This window comes from Corythoichthys intestinalis, chromosome 15 (genome assembly GCF_030265065.1).
Source record: "Corythoichthys intestinalis isolate RoL2023-P3 chromosome 15, ASM3026506v1, whole genome shotgun sequence".
NCBI classification, from domain to species: domain Eukaryota; kingdom Metazoa; phylum Chordata; class Actinopteri; order Syngnathiformes; family Syngnathidae; genus Corythoichthys; species Corythoichthys intestinalis.
In genome coordinates this window covers 24,338,194-24,353,464 of record NC_080409.1, presented here as the reverse complement: position 1 = coordinate 24,353,464, position 15,271 = coordinate 24,338,194, and the positions used below count along the sequence as shown (strand labels likewise).

Here is a 15,271-nt window from a genome sequence, read left to right as displayed (position 1 = left end):
TGTCTAAGTAATCTATGGTCTTTCGTTTATTTTTCCTTCTAATTTTAAAATCAAGAAAAAAAAAAAAAAAAGGAAAACGAGCGTATGAAATGAATGGCTTCCATTTTGCTTTCCATTTTGGCCAAGAATTTTCATTCCGGTGCATCCTTGAAATTTTAAATAAACTTGTGCAGTTAACATGGTGAGTTTGTTTTGAAATAATTGTTGGTATTTTATTAAAATGATTTCTATTTTGATTTGATTGATGGTTGGTTAGATCTTGTGATAATTTTAAGTTATGCGTATACTACCGTCGCTTGGCAGATCTTGTGATAATTTTAAGTTATGCGTATACTACCCATCGCTTGGCAGTGATATGAGAGGATTTACCTGGGGTATATGCCTCCAACCATGTCCTGAGCTAAGTGATCTGTGGATGTGCGGCTCGGTCCTGCAGCTTTTGAGAGTAGGAGAACAACCAGTCCTCTCATTTGAAGGTTGTTTCTGCTGTCATAGACAAAACCTCTGAAAAAAAGGGAAATAAAGAATTAGGCCCGACACAAGCCATGCGATTGTGAATCGGCTAACTGGGCCAGCGTAATAAAATTTCAGCCTTTGACGCTTCACCGCACGACCAGGTTGGGCACCACAAACATACCGATGCGCTGCAGCTACAAAAAAAAAACTGTCAATCTGTATTGAAAGTTTGGCACTCCAACCTAAAGTACAAGGGGTGTGACGGTATCTCGATATGGTGATATATCTTATGAGGATGCAACAATACTCGGTTTTTTACTCGGTTTTTGAACCGTTCGATACGCCCTCTTCGATTCAATACGCAAAGACATTCGATCCACTTGAAAAAGCTCCCAAAATATATTTTCCGAACTTTTTTTGTGGTCTCTCTCGCTATAATGTCCGGCGCATTTTGCCTTGTAAATAAAGCTATGAGAAGGCTCCTCCCCATTTTTAGACGATGTCACTGTTAATGACGGAACTAACATGTTACTACCAAAACTTTCCAATAGACCAAAATTTTGCACTAGAATAATGTCTGTGTTAACTCATTGGCAACCTTGGACCACGTGTCGTCAATGGCACTTAAACATGAGCATTGAAAGCCAGTCTCCCCTGTTTAAATACATTGGACAGCTATCATATTCATATTAAATTTTTAATGAAGTTTTTGTAACGTTGAATTAGTTTATAAACTTATTTATACTTATATATATATATATATATATTAGAGCTGAAACGAATACTCGAGCAACTCGAGTAATTCGAGGTTAAAAACTAATCCGAGTAATTCTATTCACCTCGAGGAATCTTTTAATTTTGCCAGCTCTAAGCATCACGTTTTGCCCGGACTACTTTTAATGCGGGACAACGCGCTGACGTCACGTGCGTAGAGGAAGACGCAAAGTAAATAATTAAATAAATAAATAAAACTTACTGCAGCCGACAGCCGCTACAAACTACGCCGACGTTGCTAAAAACTACGCCCGCATGATGCTAGTGTGGTAGCAGGTAGTGTCCGATGCGTCTCATAGATATCGCATGCATTTAGGACTAGATGCGAAATGACAGACTCGGCCACGTCTGGGCAGCTTTAGTAAACAGCCACCATATTTAAGCAGTAGACATCTCATCGCTAATAAATATCATTACTGTCACTCACTCACGTAACATTAGCCCTTCGGTAGCACTGGTCCCTAATGTGCTCCAATGCAGCAGGTATCATACATTTATTTTGAAGACTGCAAAAAATCAAAATCCTATCGGTACTTACAGTTTAGACTAACTTAAAACTTAACTAGAACTTAAAAATAGCTTGACACAAATGGAAATTAAATTTAAACACGCGGAAAAACACTTATCTTTCAAATGATGTGTGTTATCAAGCGTAAATTCATTTTTAGGTAAGAAATATGTTTTTTTTTTAATAAGATCTTGAAGTTTTTTGAGTGAAAGCAGTGATTTTTTTTCTAGTCACATCTGAGATGCAATTGTTGGCTGTTTTCAACAATGTACATCGAAAATAAAGACATTGATTTGCTGAAAATGGTTCAATATTGGATTAAATGTCTTTTTATGTCATGTATATTTATAATTGCTCTTTACCTAAAAAAAATGTTTCATCCGATTACGCGATTAATCGATAGAATTTTCAGTCAATTACTCGATTACTAAAATATTCTATAGCTGCAGCCCTAATATATATATATGAGGGCTGTCAAACGATTAAAATTTTTAATGGAGTTAATTACAGCTTAAAAATTAATTAATCGTAATTATTCGCAATTAATCGCAATTCAAACCATCTATAAAATATGCCATATTTTTCTGTAAATTATATATATATTCTGTAAAATGTTGGAATGGAAAGATAAAACACAAGATGGATATATACATTTAACATACGGTACATAAGGACTGTAGTGGGCATTTCACAGTACTGTCATTTAAATCTGTCTATGCTGTCCTCACTCCGAAGCGTCTACTTTTTCCAAAGCTAGACAGCTAGTGAACGACGCCTTAATAATTAGACTTCTTCCTGTTTCATCTGATTTATTAATAAAATGGCCTCAAACCATTGTCCTCTTTAGACCGTCGTAAAACTACAAAATAAAAGTACACAAGCATTGCATTAGCAACAACGTTAGCTTAGCACGCTATACAGGTTCACTAAACATAAACAAAAAGCGTCTCATACAAAAAATATAACATTTCGCTTACTAACATAATATGTAAATTCTTTACAACAACCATACTTACGGACAAATCTTGTCCAAGGATCATATAAGCACAACATTATCAGCCCGAGGCGTCGTGCAGCCATAATGAACTGGCAAGAAAATAATAAACCATGTCGCAAAGCGACCACAAGAGTTCGCTGTTGGACAGCAAAAAAAGCCTTGCTGTAAAACTTAACAAAAGGCAGAATACTTTCTGAGCGGGACATGTGCGTTAATTGCGTCAAATATTTTAACGTGATTAATTTAAAAAATTAATTACCGCACGTTAACGCGATAATTTTGACAGCCCTAATATATATATATATATATATATATATATATATATATATATACACACACACATATATATATATATATATATATATATATATATATATATATATATATATATATATATATATATATATATATATATATATATATATATATATATAGTTGTGGTCAAAAGTTTACATACACTTGTGAAGAACATAATGTCATGGCTCTCTTGAGTTTCCAGTTATTTCTACAACTCTGATTTTTCTCCGATAGAGTGAATGGAACAGATACTTCTTTGTCACAAAAAACATTCATTGTAGAAATAACTGGAAACTCAAGAGAGCCATGACATTATGTTCTTCACAAGTGTATGTAAACTTTTGACCACAACTGTATATATACATATATATATACAGTGCCTTGCAAAAGTATTCGGCCCCCTTGAATCTTGCAACCTTTCGCCACATTTCAGGCTTCAAACATAAAGATATGAAATTTAATTTTTTTGTCAAGAATCAACAACAAGTGGGACACAATCGTGAAGTGGAACAACATTTATTGGATAATTTAAACTTTTTTAACAAATAAAAAACTGAAAAGTGGGGCATGCAATATTATTCGGCCCCTTTACTTTCAGTGCAGCAAACTCACTCCAGAAGTTCAGTGAGGATCTCTGAATAATTCAATGTTGTCCTAAATGACCGATGATGATAAATAGAATCCACTTGTGTGTAATCAAGTCGCCGTATAAATGCACCTGCTCTGTGATAGTCTCAGGGTTCTGTTTAAAGTGCAGAGAGCATTATGAAAACCAAGGAACACACCAGGCAGGTCCGAGATACTGTTGTGGAGAAGTTTAAAGCCGGATTTGGATACAAAAAGATTTCCCAAGCTTTAAACATCTCAAGGAGCACTGTGCAAGCCATCATATTAAAATGGAAGGAGCATCAGACCACTGCAAATCTACCAAGACCCGGCCGTCCTTCCAAACTTTCTTCTCAAACAAGGAGAAAACTGATCAGAGATGCAGCCAAGAGGCCCATGATCACTCTGGATGAACTGCAGAGATCTAAAGCTGAGGTGGGAGAGTCTGTCCATAGGACAACAATCAGTCGTACACTGCACAAATCTGGCCTTTATGGAAGAGTGGCAAGAAGAAAGCCATTTCTCAAAGATATCCATAAAAAGTCTCGTTTAAAGTTTGCCACAAGCCACCTGGGAGACACACCAAACATGTGGAAGAAGGTGCTCTGGTCAGATGAAACCAAAATTGAACTTTTTGGCCACAATGCAAAACGATATGTTTGGCGTAAAAGCAACACAGCTCATCACCCTGAACACACCATCCCCACTGTCAAACATGGTGGTGGCAGCATCATGGTTTGGGCCTGCTTTTCTTCAGCAGGGACAGGGAAATGGTTAAAATTGACGGGAAGATGGATGCAGCCAAATACAGGAACATTCTGGAAGAAAACCTGTTGGTATCTGCACAAGACCTGAGACTGGGACGGAGATTTATCTTCCAACAGGACAATGATCCAAAACTTAAAGCCAAATCTACAATGGAATGGTTCAAAAATAAACGTATCCAGGTGTTAGAATGGCCAAGTCAAAGTCCAGACCTGAATCCAATCGAGAATCTGTGGAAAGAGCTGAAGACTGCTGTTCACAAACACTCTCCATCCAACCTCACTGAGCTCGAGCTGTTTTGCAAGGAAGAATGGGCAAGAATGTCAGTCTCTCGATGTGCAAAACTGATAGAAACATACCCCAAGCGACTTGCAGCTGTAATTGGAGCAAAAGGTGGCGCTACAAAGTATTAACGCAGAGGGCCGAATAATATTGCACGCCCCACTTTTCAGTTTTTTATTTGTTAAAAAAGTTTAAATTATCCAATAAATTTTGTTCCACTTCACGATTGTGTCCCACTTGTTGTTGATTCTTGACAAAAAATTAAAATTTTATATCTTTATGTTTGAAGCCTGAAATGTGGCGAAAGGTTGCAAGGTTCAAGGGGGCCGAATACTTTTGCAAGGCACTGTATATACAGGGGTGCACATAAGTGGTCCGCATACGCGAATGTGTACTGGACGTAGACAAACGCGCTGGCCCTCAATGGCTTCCATATGTTTTTGCGTACCGATGGCTGACCACTGTATTTGCGGCGGACACAAAAAAATAACATCTCAAAATGTCGAAGAGGCAGGCCCCACTGAGTAATTATTTCCGTGTTCCCCCACCCCCGTCAAAAGACAGACAGACGACAGAGACGTCACCGGAGCTACCGAAAAAAAAGGACTTTTGCTGAAAAGTGGCTGAAGGAGGTACCATGGCTAGAAGCAAATGATGCTCGCACGGAAATGCGGTACAAAATGTGCCGTGAGAATCCCAATGTCGCTGATAAGGGCAGCACATTTTATGTAGGGTCAAAGAATTTCAGCTATCCAAACTTTGAAAAGCATGAAAAAAACAGAGAGCATGTGGCATTTAAGCAAACTATCGATGTCAGACAGGACCCCACTCGCGCTATGGACAAGTGGCGGAATAAAGGTAATGAAGAACAGCGCCATGCACTGACAAATCTGTTTTTGCTCGCATTTTACAAAGCTAAACATGCACGTTCAATGAGGTCTTATGAGGAGGACATCCCACTTTTACAAAGGCTTGGAGTTAATGTGGGAGCCGCATAATGCCCTTTATTTTGAAGTGGAGCTTTTATGTTTATTTCTTTACATTTCACTTCAAAGTAATGGCAATTTTGTTGTGCCAGTTGATGTTAATCAAGCATTAATTGTTAATATAATTAATTAAAGTTAATTGGCTCTAAGTAAAGCTTGTCATAAATTTATCGCATCAGGCGGGTCGGCTCTCAAGCTCAATGAGGACCAAGTCACATCTCCAGGTCCTCCTCTGAAAACCTGGGCAAAAAAAATATGTGCACCCCTGTAAATATCTATATATATATAACCTAATATTCTTCTTTTCCATTCAGCTATTCCCTTCATATATATATATATATATATATATATTAGGGCTGTCAAAATTATCGCGTTAACGCGCGGTAATTAATTTTTTAAATTAATCACGTTAAAATATTTGACGCAATTAACGCAAATGTCCCGCTCAGAAAGTATTCTGCCTTTTGGTAAGTTTTACAGCAAGGCTTTTTGTGCTGTCCAACAGCGAACTCTTGTGGTCGCTTTGCGACATGGTTTATTGTTTTCTTGCCAGTTCATTATGGCTGCACGACGTCTCGGGCTGATAATGTTGTGCTTATATGATCCTTGGACAAGATTTGTCCGTAAGTATGGTTGTTGTAAAGAATGTACATATTATGTTAGTAAGCGAAATGTTATATTTTTTGTATGAGACGCTTTTTGTTTATGTTTAGTGAACCTGTATAGCGTGCTAAGCTAACGTTGTTGCTAATGCAATGCTTGTGTACTTTTATTTTGTAGTTTTACGACGGTCTAAAGAGGACAATGGTTTGAAGCCATTTTATTAATAAATCAGATGAAAAAGGAAGAAGTCTAATTATTAAGGCGTTGTTCACTAGCTGTCTAGCTTTGGAAAAAGTAGACGCTTCGGAGTGAGGACAGCGTAGACGGATTTAAATGACAGTAGAGTGAAATGCCCACTACAGTCCTTATGTACCGTATGTTGAATGTATATATCCATCTTGTGTCTTATCTTTCCATTCCAACAATTTATTTTACAGAATATATATATAATTTACAGAAAAATATGGCATATTTTATAGATGGTTTGAATTGCGATTAATTGCGATTAATTACAATTAATTAATTTTTAAGCTGTAATTAACTCGATTAAAAATTTTAATCGTTTGACAGCCCTAATATATATATATATATATATATATATATATATATATATATATATATATATATATATATATATATATATATATATATATATATATATATATATATATATATATATATATATATATAAATACTTGCAAATATTTTAGTTTTTTTTAATTTTTATTAAATGACCGAAAACAGTCACCTAGAAAGTTCTTAAATGTCAAAAAAAAATAGTTAATTCGCCCCTTCCAGTCGAAACGGATTGGACGTCTAGCTCCGTAAATGGCAGCCAATGAGTCAACTGAGTGGCCTGTAAGGGTATAAACAAAACAAATTCATGCATTTCAGGGTTAATATACAAGTTGCACAAGTTGAGTTTAATTTGCAGGACCGGTCAAACTTTGGAAAAAGTGCTACTCCCAGTGCGAAAAATGACCAAAAAAAAAAAAAAGAATTCAGTAATTGTTTTTAGACACATACTTTTCAAGTCACTGCACTAAAATGTTGTAAAATCCTAAAATCAGTGACACTAGTATATTCAGTCGGTGATCATACTTTTCATACTGTACATTGAGTGAACAAAAAAAATGAATGTACACAAACAAAGACAGCATGCAGAGTGCAATGGTCGCTGCTTGTGTGGTAGCTAGATTAAATATCTTTTTAATGTCCCGCGGGAGCGCTTAGACAGAGCACCTCTAATCCTGTCCCTATGGGAGCCCCTTGTGCAATGAATCATGCTCTCGTTAGGGGCTACGAAGCAGACAAGCAGCCACACCCCCACTGCTCAATGCCCAGACATCAGCCCCACACATCCCACCAGCCCCCCTCCCTTCTCTTCGACTCACCCCTGCACCACAGGGGGGTGGAGGACACAGTGGATGTGGGAGATGGACCATGAAAAGAGGGAGAAAATGCAGAGAGTAGAGCCGGGCAGAAATGAGAGTGCAATAAATAAAATAAAAAAAAAAAATAAAAAAATAAAAATAAATAAATAAAGACACATTTCTGACTGTATGCGTGATTCACTGTTGTGGTAATAGGGAAAAAAAACAATATGACGAGCAAATTTTGGCACCTTCAGGTGAATAAAATTCTCATGCATCTTTTCTTCCAAATTATTTGGGGAGCTCACTGTCATTTCACTGTGTTAAAAAAAAAAAAAAGGTCAATCTTTAAAAAAAAATATTTTTTTTTTTAACACACACTACTAAAAATGTATAATACTGTTTAACATGTAATCTGCAAAAGAGACAATAACTGACTTTCATGAGACAGTTCTCAAAGTTCGCCTGAGGGCTGGCATATGATTAATATTTATGTCAATATCTACAACTGCTTACATCAATCAATCAATCTCATACAAGGGAATGGAGGAAACATGGTCGGTATGATGAAAGAAAGTGAGCAAGGGAGCCAGAGGATATGAGAAAAATGGGCTGCTGTCATCTTGAAAGGGTTGCGAACAGGTCACCACGCCTTCTACTTGGATTGCACGGAAACTTTCACAAGTATGATACTGCGTTCACACCAAAGTTAAACCGCTGCTCGCACTACACTCTTCGCCAAAAGCAGTTTTGTGTTCACACAGATCTACGTCGCCAAAAGTAGAAGCCTGTGAAACCAAACAACTTCCAGTTCATGTCACGTAAAAATAAGCAATATAACAACAAGGGATGTCCCGAGCGCAGGGTTCCATTACTGGAAAAAAAATGTTAAAAAAAACACAAATAAAAAGTATTAAACACATTACTGTCCCCAAAAATTATTTTTCAACAAGAATAATGTAGAAAAATATTTGCCTTTATTAAATGCTTCATTGATTGAGTCCACTTAAATTCACTCACGCTGCTGAGAAAACCTTACACACACACAAGGAGTTGCCGCAGCACACTACTGCCAGTGTTTAACAAGCTCAACGAAGATTGACAAATGCGGCGTCTTTCAAGGTAGCGCTCCCAGGCTTCTCTGGAAACATCAAAGCTTCAACGGCTTTCACTCATCGTTAACTTTAACAAGCATACTTCAGTGCACTGGCGAACAAGAAAAGCAGCATGAAGGAACATGAAGGCTCCACGCGCATGAAGCAGAGAGACATACTGTAAATATATTTCTTTAATTAAAAACCCCATCCTTTTCAGCCGATTCCAATCGTCTGAAAAATGGTGCGATAAACCCGATTTCCGATCATGTGATCGGGACATCGCTCTAATAACAATTTACGGTAATCTCGTAATATTATGACTTTTATTAATCAAAATATTACAATTTGAGATGTGACCAAAAATTCAGCACCGAAAACTATCATCCAAAAATAGCTAAAAACGCATTATCGGTTTTGATTGGGAAGACTGAAAGTAACCACCAAATAGTGTGAAGAACTGAAGTCCTCTGGTGATCGTAATCAAAACACAGCAAGAAGCAACATGCTAGCTGACCCTGTCTCGCTAGCGCTACTGGCTCACAGCCAACATGTCCGCGGTTTGGAAGTATTTTATTAGTATTGAGTAGGCCTGTCGCGAAAACAAATTTTAGTGTGCGATAATTATTCTCACAAATTATTGCGATATGCGATATTATTGCCCCCCCCCCCCCCCATTTTTTTAACCAATTTACAATAACACGGTGAGAATACAGTATATATTAATAGATCAAGTACACCCATTTAAACGCGATATTTACTCTTAAATTCAAAAATACTTTTTAAGAAATCACAACTAAAAACAATAGACCATGCCTCTTAAGTAAAAAACAACAATGTTGATACCGCACAGAAACACAGAATAAATAAAATGTGTTTAAAAAAAAAAAAAAATGCACTTAATAACTTAAGCATTTAGGCAAATGAAAACTTTTCCCGTCATAGCTTCTGCAGTGGTGTTCCATAGGGATGCGACGATACAGTTAAGTCACGGTTCGGTCCAATTTTCGATACCAGGGACACGATTTTCGATCCGATTGAATACATTTAATGCTGTGTAAAAAAGTAACAATTATATTTTTTGTTTCTTTTTTTGCTAACGACCAAAAATTAAATTGCCATCATATAAACATGCATTTTAGTGCATAATATTTATGTGCTTACTTCTTACTGATCTGAAAAAAAATTGTATAAAAGTGCTGAGAACAATCTTTACTGTTTGTAAAGTGAGGCAGGGCACACTGTTGATTGCCACAGCTCTCTTAGCAGCTAGGTTTACTACAGGAGCAAGACATCCTATTTGTGATCCGAATCCATCTGTGTCACGTACTGAATTAACAATATTTGCAACATTATCTATAGTCACTGGTATGGATTGATTTGGCCTGCTCAAGCCCCATTCAGTCATGACAGTTTAGAATTCATTGATGTAGTATATGGACTACGTGTCCCATAATCACTCTGGGCTCACGTAGCCAATGACATGGAACGTACCACATCTAGTTTGCCATTTCATGATATCTAGTGTGTGGGTGGGCGCATTAAAAACGTTAGCAAGCGCCGCTGAAGTCACGTCTGCTCATTACTACAACCCCAGCATATGACAATCGACTTTCATAAACAGTACGAGTTTGAAGCACAGCGCTCTTAATTTCATTCAGCTGTTCATTGTCAAAGCGAGGTTGTTCGAAGCAGCCAAGTCGGTAACAATGTTTTGGTGGACTCCGTTGTAAATATCCGGCGTTGTGCCGAAAAATAGCCGCCCCGCGTGAAATGTCACTCCTGACGGGAGCGCCCACACTTCAACAACACTACAGATGTGCCGTAGATGGTCCACAGTCACTCCGGAGCACTGACGCGGCCGGTATACTTTGAACAATAGGATATAATGGGAACGATTGGCTCCGGCGCTAGTTTTTGCCGGACCTGGAACGAAGATGCATTTTGTGCAGTTGGTAACGAGGAATCCAAACTTTTAACAGCACGTCTGCCACACGCGCGCACGCACATGCACGTGAGGCGATAAATTGCAGCGGAAAAATTACCGCCTTCATTTTTATTTATCGCGCGATAAATGGAATTATTGCATATTGCGACAGGCTTAGTATTGAGTATTTTATTTCAAAAAAATATATAAATCAATAAATGAAGGAAAATAAATTTGCTTCATCGCTGCTAAACGCTTGTTCCGAAGTTGCATCAATTGGAAAATAATGAAATAATTTTTTTTTTTTTTTTCAATGAAATAAAAAAATGAATTGCATTCATGTGTATTATTCGGCCTTTTGGTTTTCGGCCCAGCTTTTCCAATATTCTGTTTTCGGTTTCGGCCAGAACTTTTGCTTTGGGTACATCCCTAATTACAATATATGACTTCATTCTCGTAATATTCTTTCTTTTATCCTGTAATATCGACATTTTTCGTGTAGTATTACAATTTATGACTTAATTCTTGTAGTATTGAGACTTTAATCTTGTAATTAGTAAAATGTTTCTTTTATCCCAGACAATTGTTTTAGGTTGTAATCTATAAGTGTAGACAAAATGAACTCAGAACAACTATTAATCTTGTAATATTATGACTATTCTTGTCGACCTTCCCAAGACGGCTGCTGATTACAAACTCCGACACACACTCCACATGGGAAAGCCCGTCTCCAGCCCAAACACACTGTAAAACCCGCCCAGTTGAATAAAATAAAACAGCCAAAGTTACAACCTCCTGTTCAAGATAAGATGTTTCACTTATATAACTCAATGTACATTTTCATATTATAACCGAGAAAAAAAAATCAACAGTGGGGAGACACATTGCAGTGGAGACATTGCTGTTTCACCAATAAGCATCATGGGAGATGTAGTTCTTCTTAGAAAAGGTTAAAACCGCTGATTCTGATGTGCATTCTATGAATGGTATTCATTTGAGATATGAAAAGCAGAAGAAAATGCATGAAGAAACAATTCTAAACACACCAGAATAAGTCTTTCTCATAACATTACAGTACATCTAATAGAGGTTCGTGTTTTGTCATTTTTAGAATGATTTGTTTATTTTGACTGTGTACCTACAAATCAGAAATGACATGCAGCTCACAGATTCGGCCGATATCACATGGGCAGGTATCGAAATTAGTATCAGGAGAAAAAAATATTATTAGTGAAACACTAATTATAATGTAAAATTCTGAAAACAGAGAACTAAATGTTTCTTTCACTGTACTTAACATACTTATCGTGAAGAAAATAAGTATTTGAACACCCTGCTATTTTGCAAGCTCTCCCACTTAGAAATCATGGAGGAGTATGACATTTTCATCTCAAGTGCACGTCCACTGTGAGAGATACAATCTTAAAAGAAAAAATCTGAAATCACAATGCATGATTTTTAAACATTTGTGTGAGACAGCTGCAAATAAATATTTGAACACCTGTCTATCAGCTAGAATTTTGACACTGAAAGACCTGTTAGTCCGCCTGTTAAAAGTCCACCTCCACTCCATGTATTATCCTGAATCAGATGTACCTGTTTGAGGTCGATAGTTTCATAAAGACACCTGTCCACCCCATACAATCAGTAAGACTCAAACTTGTAGCATGGCCAAGACAAAAGAGCTGTCCAGAGACATCAGAGACAAAATTGTTCACCTCCACAAGGCTGGAAAGGGCGACATCGCAATTACCAAGGAGCCTGGTGAAAAAAGGAGCAATCATTGGAAAATGAAAGAAGCTAAACATGACAGATCAATCTCAATTGGAGTGGAGCCCCATGTAAGATATCACCTCGTGAGGTCTCAATGATCCTAAGAAAGATGAGGAACCAGCCCAGAGCTACACGACAAGAGTTGGTGAATGACCTGAAAAGAGCTGGGACCACTGCTTCCAAGGTTACTGTTGGTAATACACTAGAAGTCCCGGTTTGAAATCATGCATTGCGCGGAAGGCTCCCCTGCTTACACCAGCACATTTCAAGGCCCGTCTTAAGTTTGCCTATGACCATTTGGATGATGCAGAGGAGTAATGGGTAATGGGTTTTGAGGTCAGATGAGAGTAAAACAACTTTGAACTCATAATTCCACTGTGTTTGGAGGAAGAAGACTGATGAGTATTATCCCAAGAACACCATCCCTACTGTGAAGCATGGGGGTGGTAGCATCATGTTTTTTTTTTTTTTTTTGGGGGGGGGGGGGGGGGGGGGGTTCTGCACATGGGACAGGATGAGTGCACTATATTATTAAAGAGAGGATGATTGGGGCCTTGTACTGTGAGATTTTGGGGAACAATTTCCTTCCCTCAGTCAAAGCATTGAACATTGGTCGTGGCTGGGTCTTCCAACATGACAATGACCCGAAGCACACAGCCAGGAAAACCAAGGAGTGGCTCCGTAAGAAGCCTATCAAGGTTCTAGCATGGCCTAGCCAGTCTCCAGATCTAATCCCAACAGAAAACCTTTGGAGGGAGCTCAAACTCCGTGTTTCTCAGTGAAAGCCCAGAAACCTGACTGATGGGTGGGTCAAGACCCCTGCTGCAGTGTGTGCAGACCTGGTGATAAACTACAGGAAATGTTTGACCTCTGTAATTAAAGGCTGCTGTGCCAAATATTAACATGTGTTTTCTGAGGTGTTCAAATACTTATTTGCAGCTGTATCACACAAATAAATTGTTAAACAAAATATTGTGATTTCTGTTTTTTTTTTTTTTTTTTTTTTTTTAAAGATAATCTCTCTCACAGTGGACCAGAGGTTGCGCTAGACATTTTCGTTGTGTGTCATTTTGACTGACAGGGTCATAAAAATCCGGTCATAATCTATTTTTACCCGTCACTTAAATTTTTAAAATGATAATGATGACATATTCAATAGTATTTAGTTTTCATTCATTTTTAATTAATATTGTAACGCTTGCTTGGTGGCGAAAAATTAGACACGGAATTCATGGTATATTTCTCCCTCTTTTTACTCTGCTTACCGCCAGCAACACTAACAAAACAACAACTCCGCCCCCAAAGAAAAAGAGGCAACTATATAGACCCCAATCACCAACGTCACACAATGATCTTAATTGTGGTTGTCAGCCCAAAATCTTCTAAATATATATTAATTGCATCTTACCAGATATTAAATGACTACAACATAGTCTGTGGTGATCGTTTGGTGCCCAGATTTCTTGTAGAATTACAGCAGTCCATCTCGCTCTCCTCTTCGGGTCTCTCAGAATACAGTAGAACTTCAAGTCTCTCCGTCTATCTTCTCTGTTACTGCAACCAACCGCCACACACGCCTTCACCATTTTGATTATTAATGTTAACGAGCAGAAAAACACGCCGTAATAGGAGGCATGTACGTCGCGGTAATGTGTAAACACGACGAGCTGACGGACAATATGGCGGCTCCAGTCAGGGGGGCAGAGTTGTGACGTCATGTGATTGGGGTCTATACACAGGCGGCAATCTAGTCCACCAATTGGATGGCACACCGGGTGCACCAATAAGATCCTCGCGTTTATGTGTCAATCACGGTGCCGCCGCCAGACCCCGGTGACGCTACAATATTCTGACAGAATAACCAACGACGTCATGCATTAAGAGAGACAATAGCTAATTAATATGCTCACTCGCCACCCTGTGGTCTGGGGTGTGAATTGCAACCTGTCAAAATGACGGACGGACTTCAGTTTTTTCCATCACAGTTTTAAAAAACCGGTCAACGACGGAAAATATTCGGTTAACGCGACCCCTGCAGTGGACATGCATCTACGATGAACAGTGGGAGAACCTGCAAAACAGGAGGGTGTTTAAACACTTATTTTCTTCACTGTATGCCTCGGGTGAACTCCTGCATTAAATGTCATCAGATGCCAAAGGTCACACATACAAACAACAGAACTCAACTCATAACTAAAATCAAGTGCTCATGCATCCTGTTCACCATCGTTTATGAAAGGTGGCAGAAAAATATGCGTTTTTTTTTTAGTTTAGTTTTTAGTCAGAGCAAAGAAGAAAACGATCATTTAATTACCTTGCGGTGTTAAGTAAGGGGTGTTGGGTTCCGACCAGCTTCTTGACATGCATTGCGACGTTACTGAACTCGTCACTGAGTAGACAGCGGAGGCTCATGAAGGAAGTAGGATAACCCACAATCTTCTCGGCGTCAGATACCACTTTACTCCAGTTTGAAGGTTCCGAGCTGGAGAATAGACTCAATGTCCTCTGCACTGGTCCGGACCGGACTGTACAGGACAGTCGCGTCCACTTAGGTGGAAACATTTTCTCTATCATAGTCCTTATCATCACTTCTTAACAACCTTGCGGGTCTTTAATGCCATCTCACGAATGAGTACTTCCGATCAGATGTGCCATTGTTAATTCGTGATAGACACAACTCAATGTGTCGCAACCAGATGTTTCACAACACACGCCCGGTCACCGGGCGCCGCCATCTTGACAGTCAGGCTGAGGACGTTACGTCAACTACACTGAAAACGTCACTTCCGGTAAAAAAATTAGTGGATCACAATCGCAAATGTTTCACATG

At 38.4% G+C, this 15,271-nt stretch overlaps 1 protein-coding gene across 1 annotated transcript in view; it reads right to left on the bottom strand.

The window, feature by feature from the left end:
• The window catches only part of pdss2 (prenyl (decaprenyl) diphosphate synthase, subunit 2), a 44,722-nt gene extending 29,539 nt beyond the window's left edge, over positions 1 to 15,183 (bottom strand). The window contains exons 1-2 of the mRNA XM_057858512.1: positions 14,756 to 15,183; positions 370 to 504 (exon numbers count right to left, since the gene is read on the bottom strand). Coding sequence (XP_057714495.1) covers positions 370 to 504; positions 14,756 to 15,027 — 407 coding nt within the window. The 5' untranslated portion in view covers positions 15,028 to 15,183. The remainder of the gene's footprint in view (positions 1 to 369; positions 505 to 14,755) is intronic.
• Between the last annotated feature and the right edge of the window lie 88 nt (positions 15,184 to 15,271).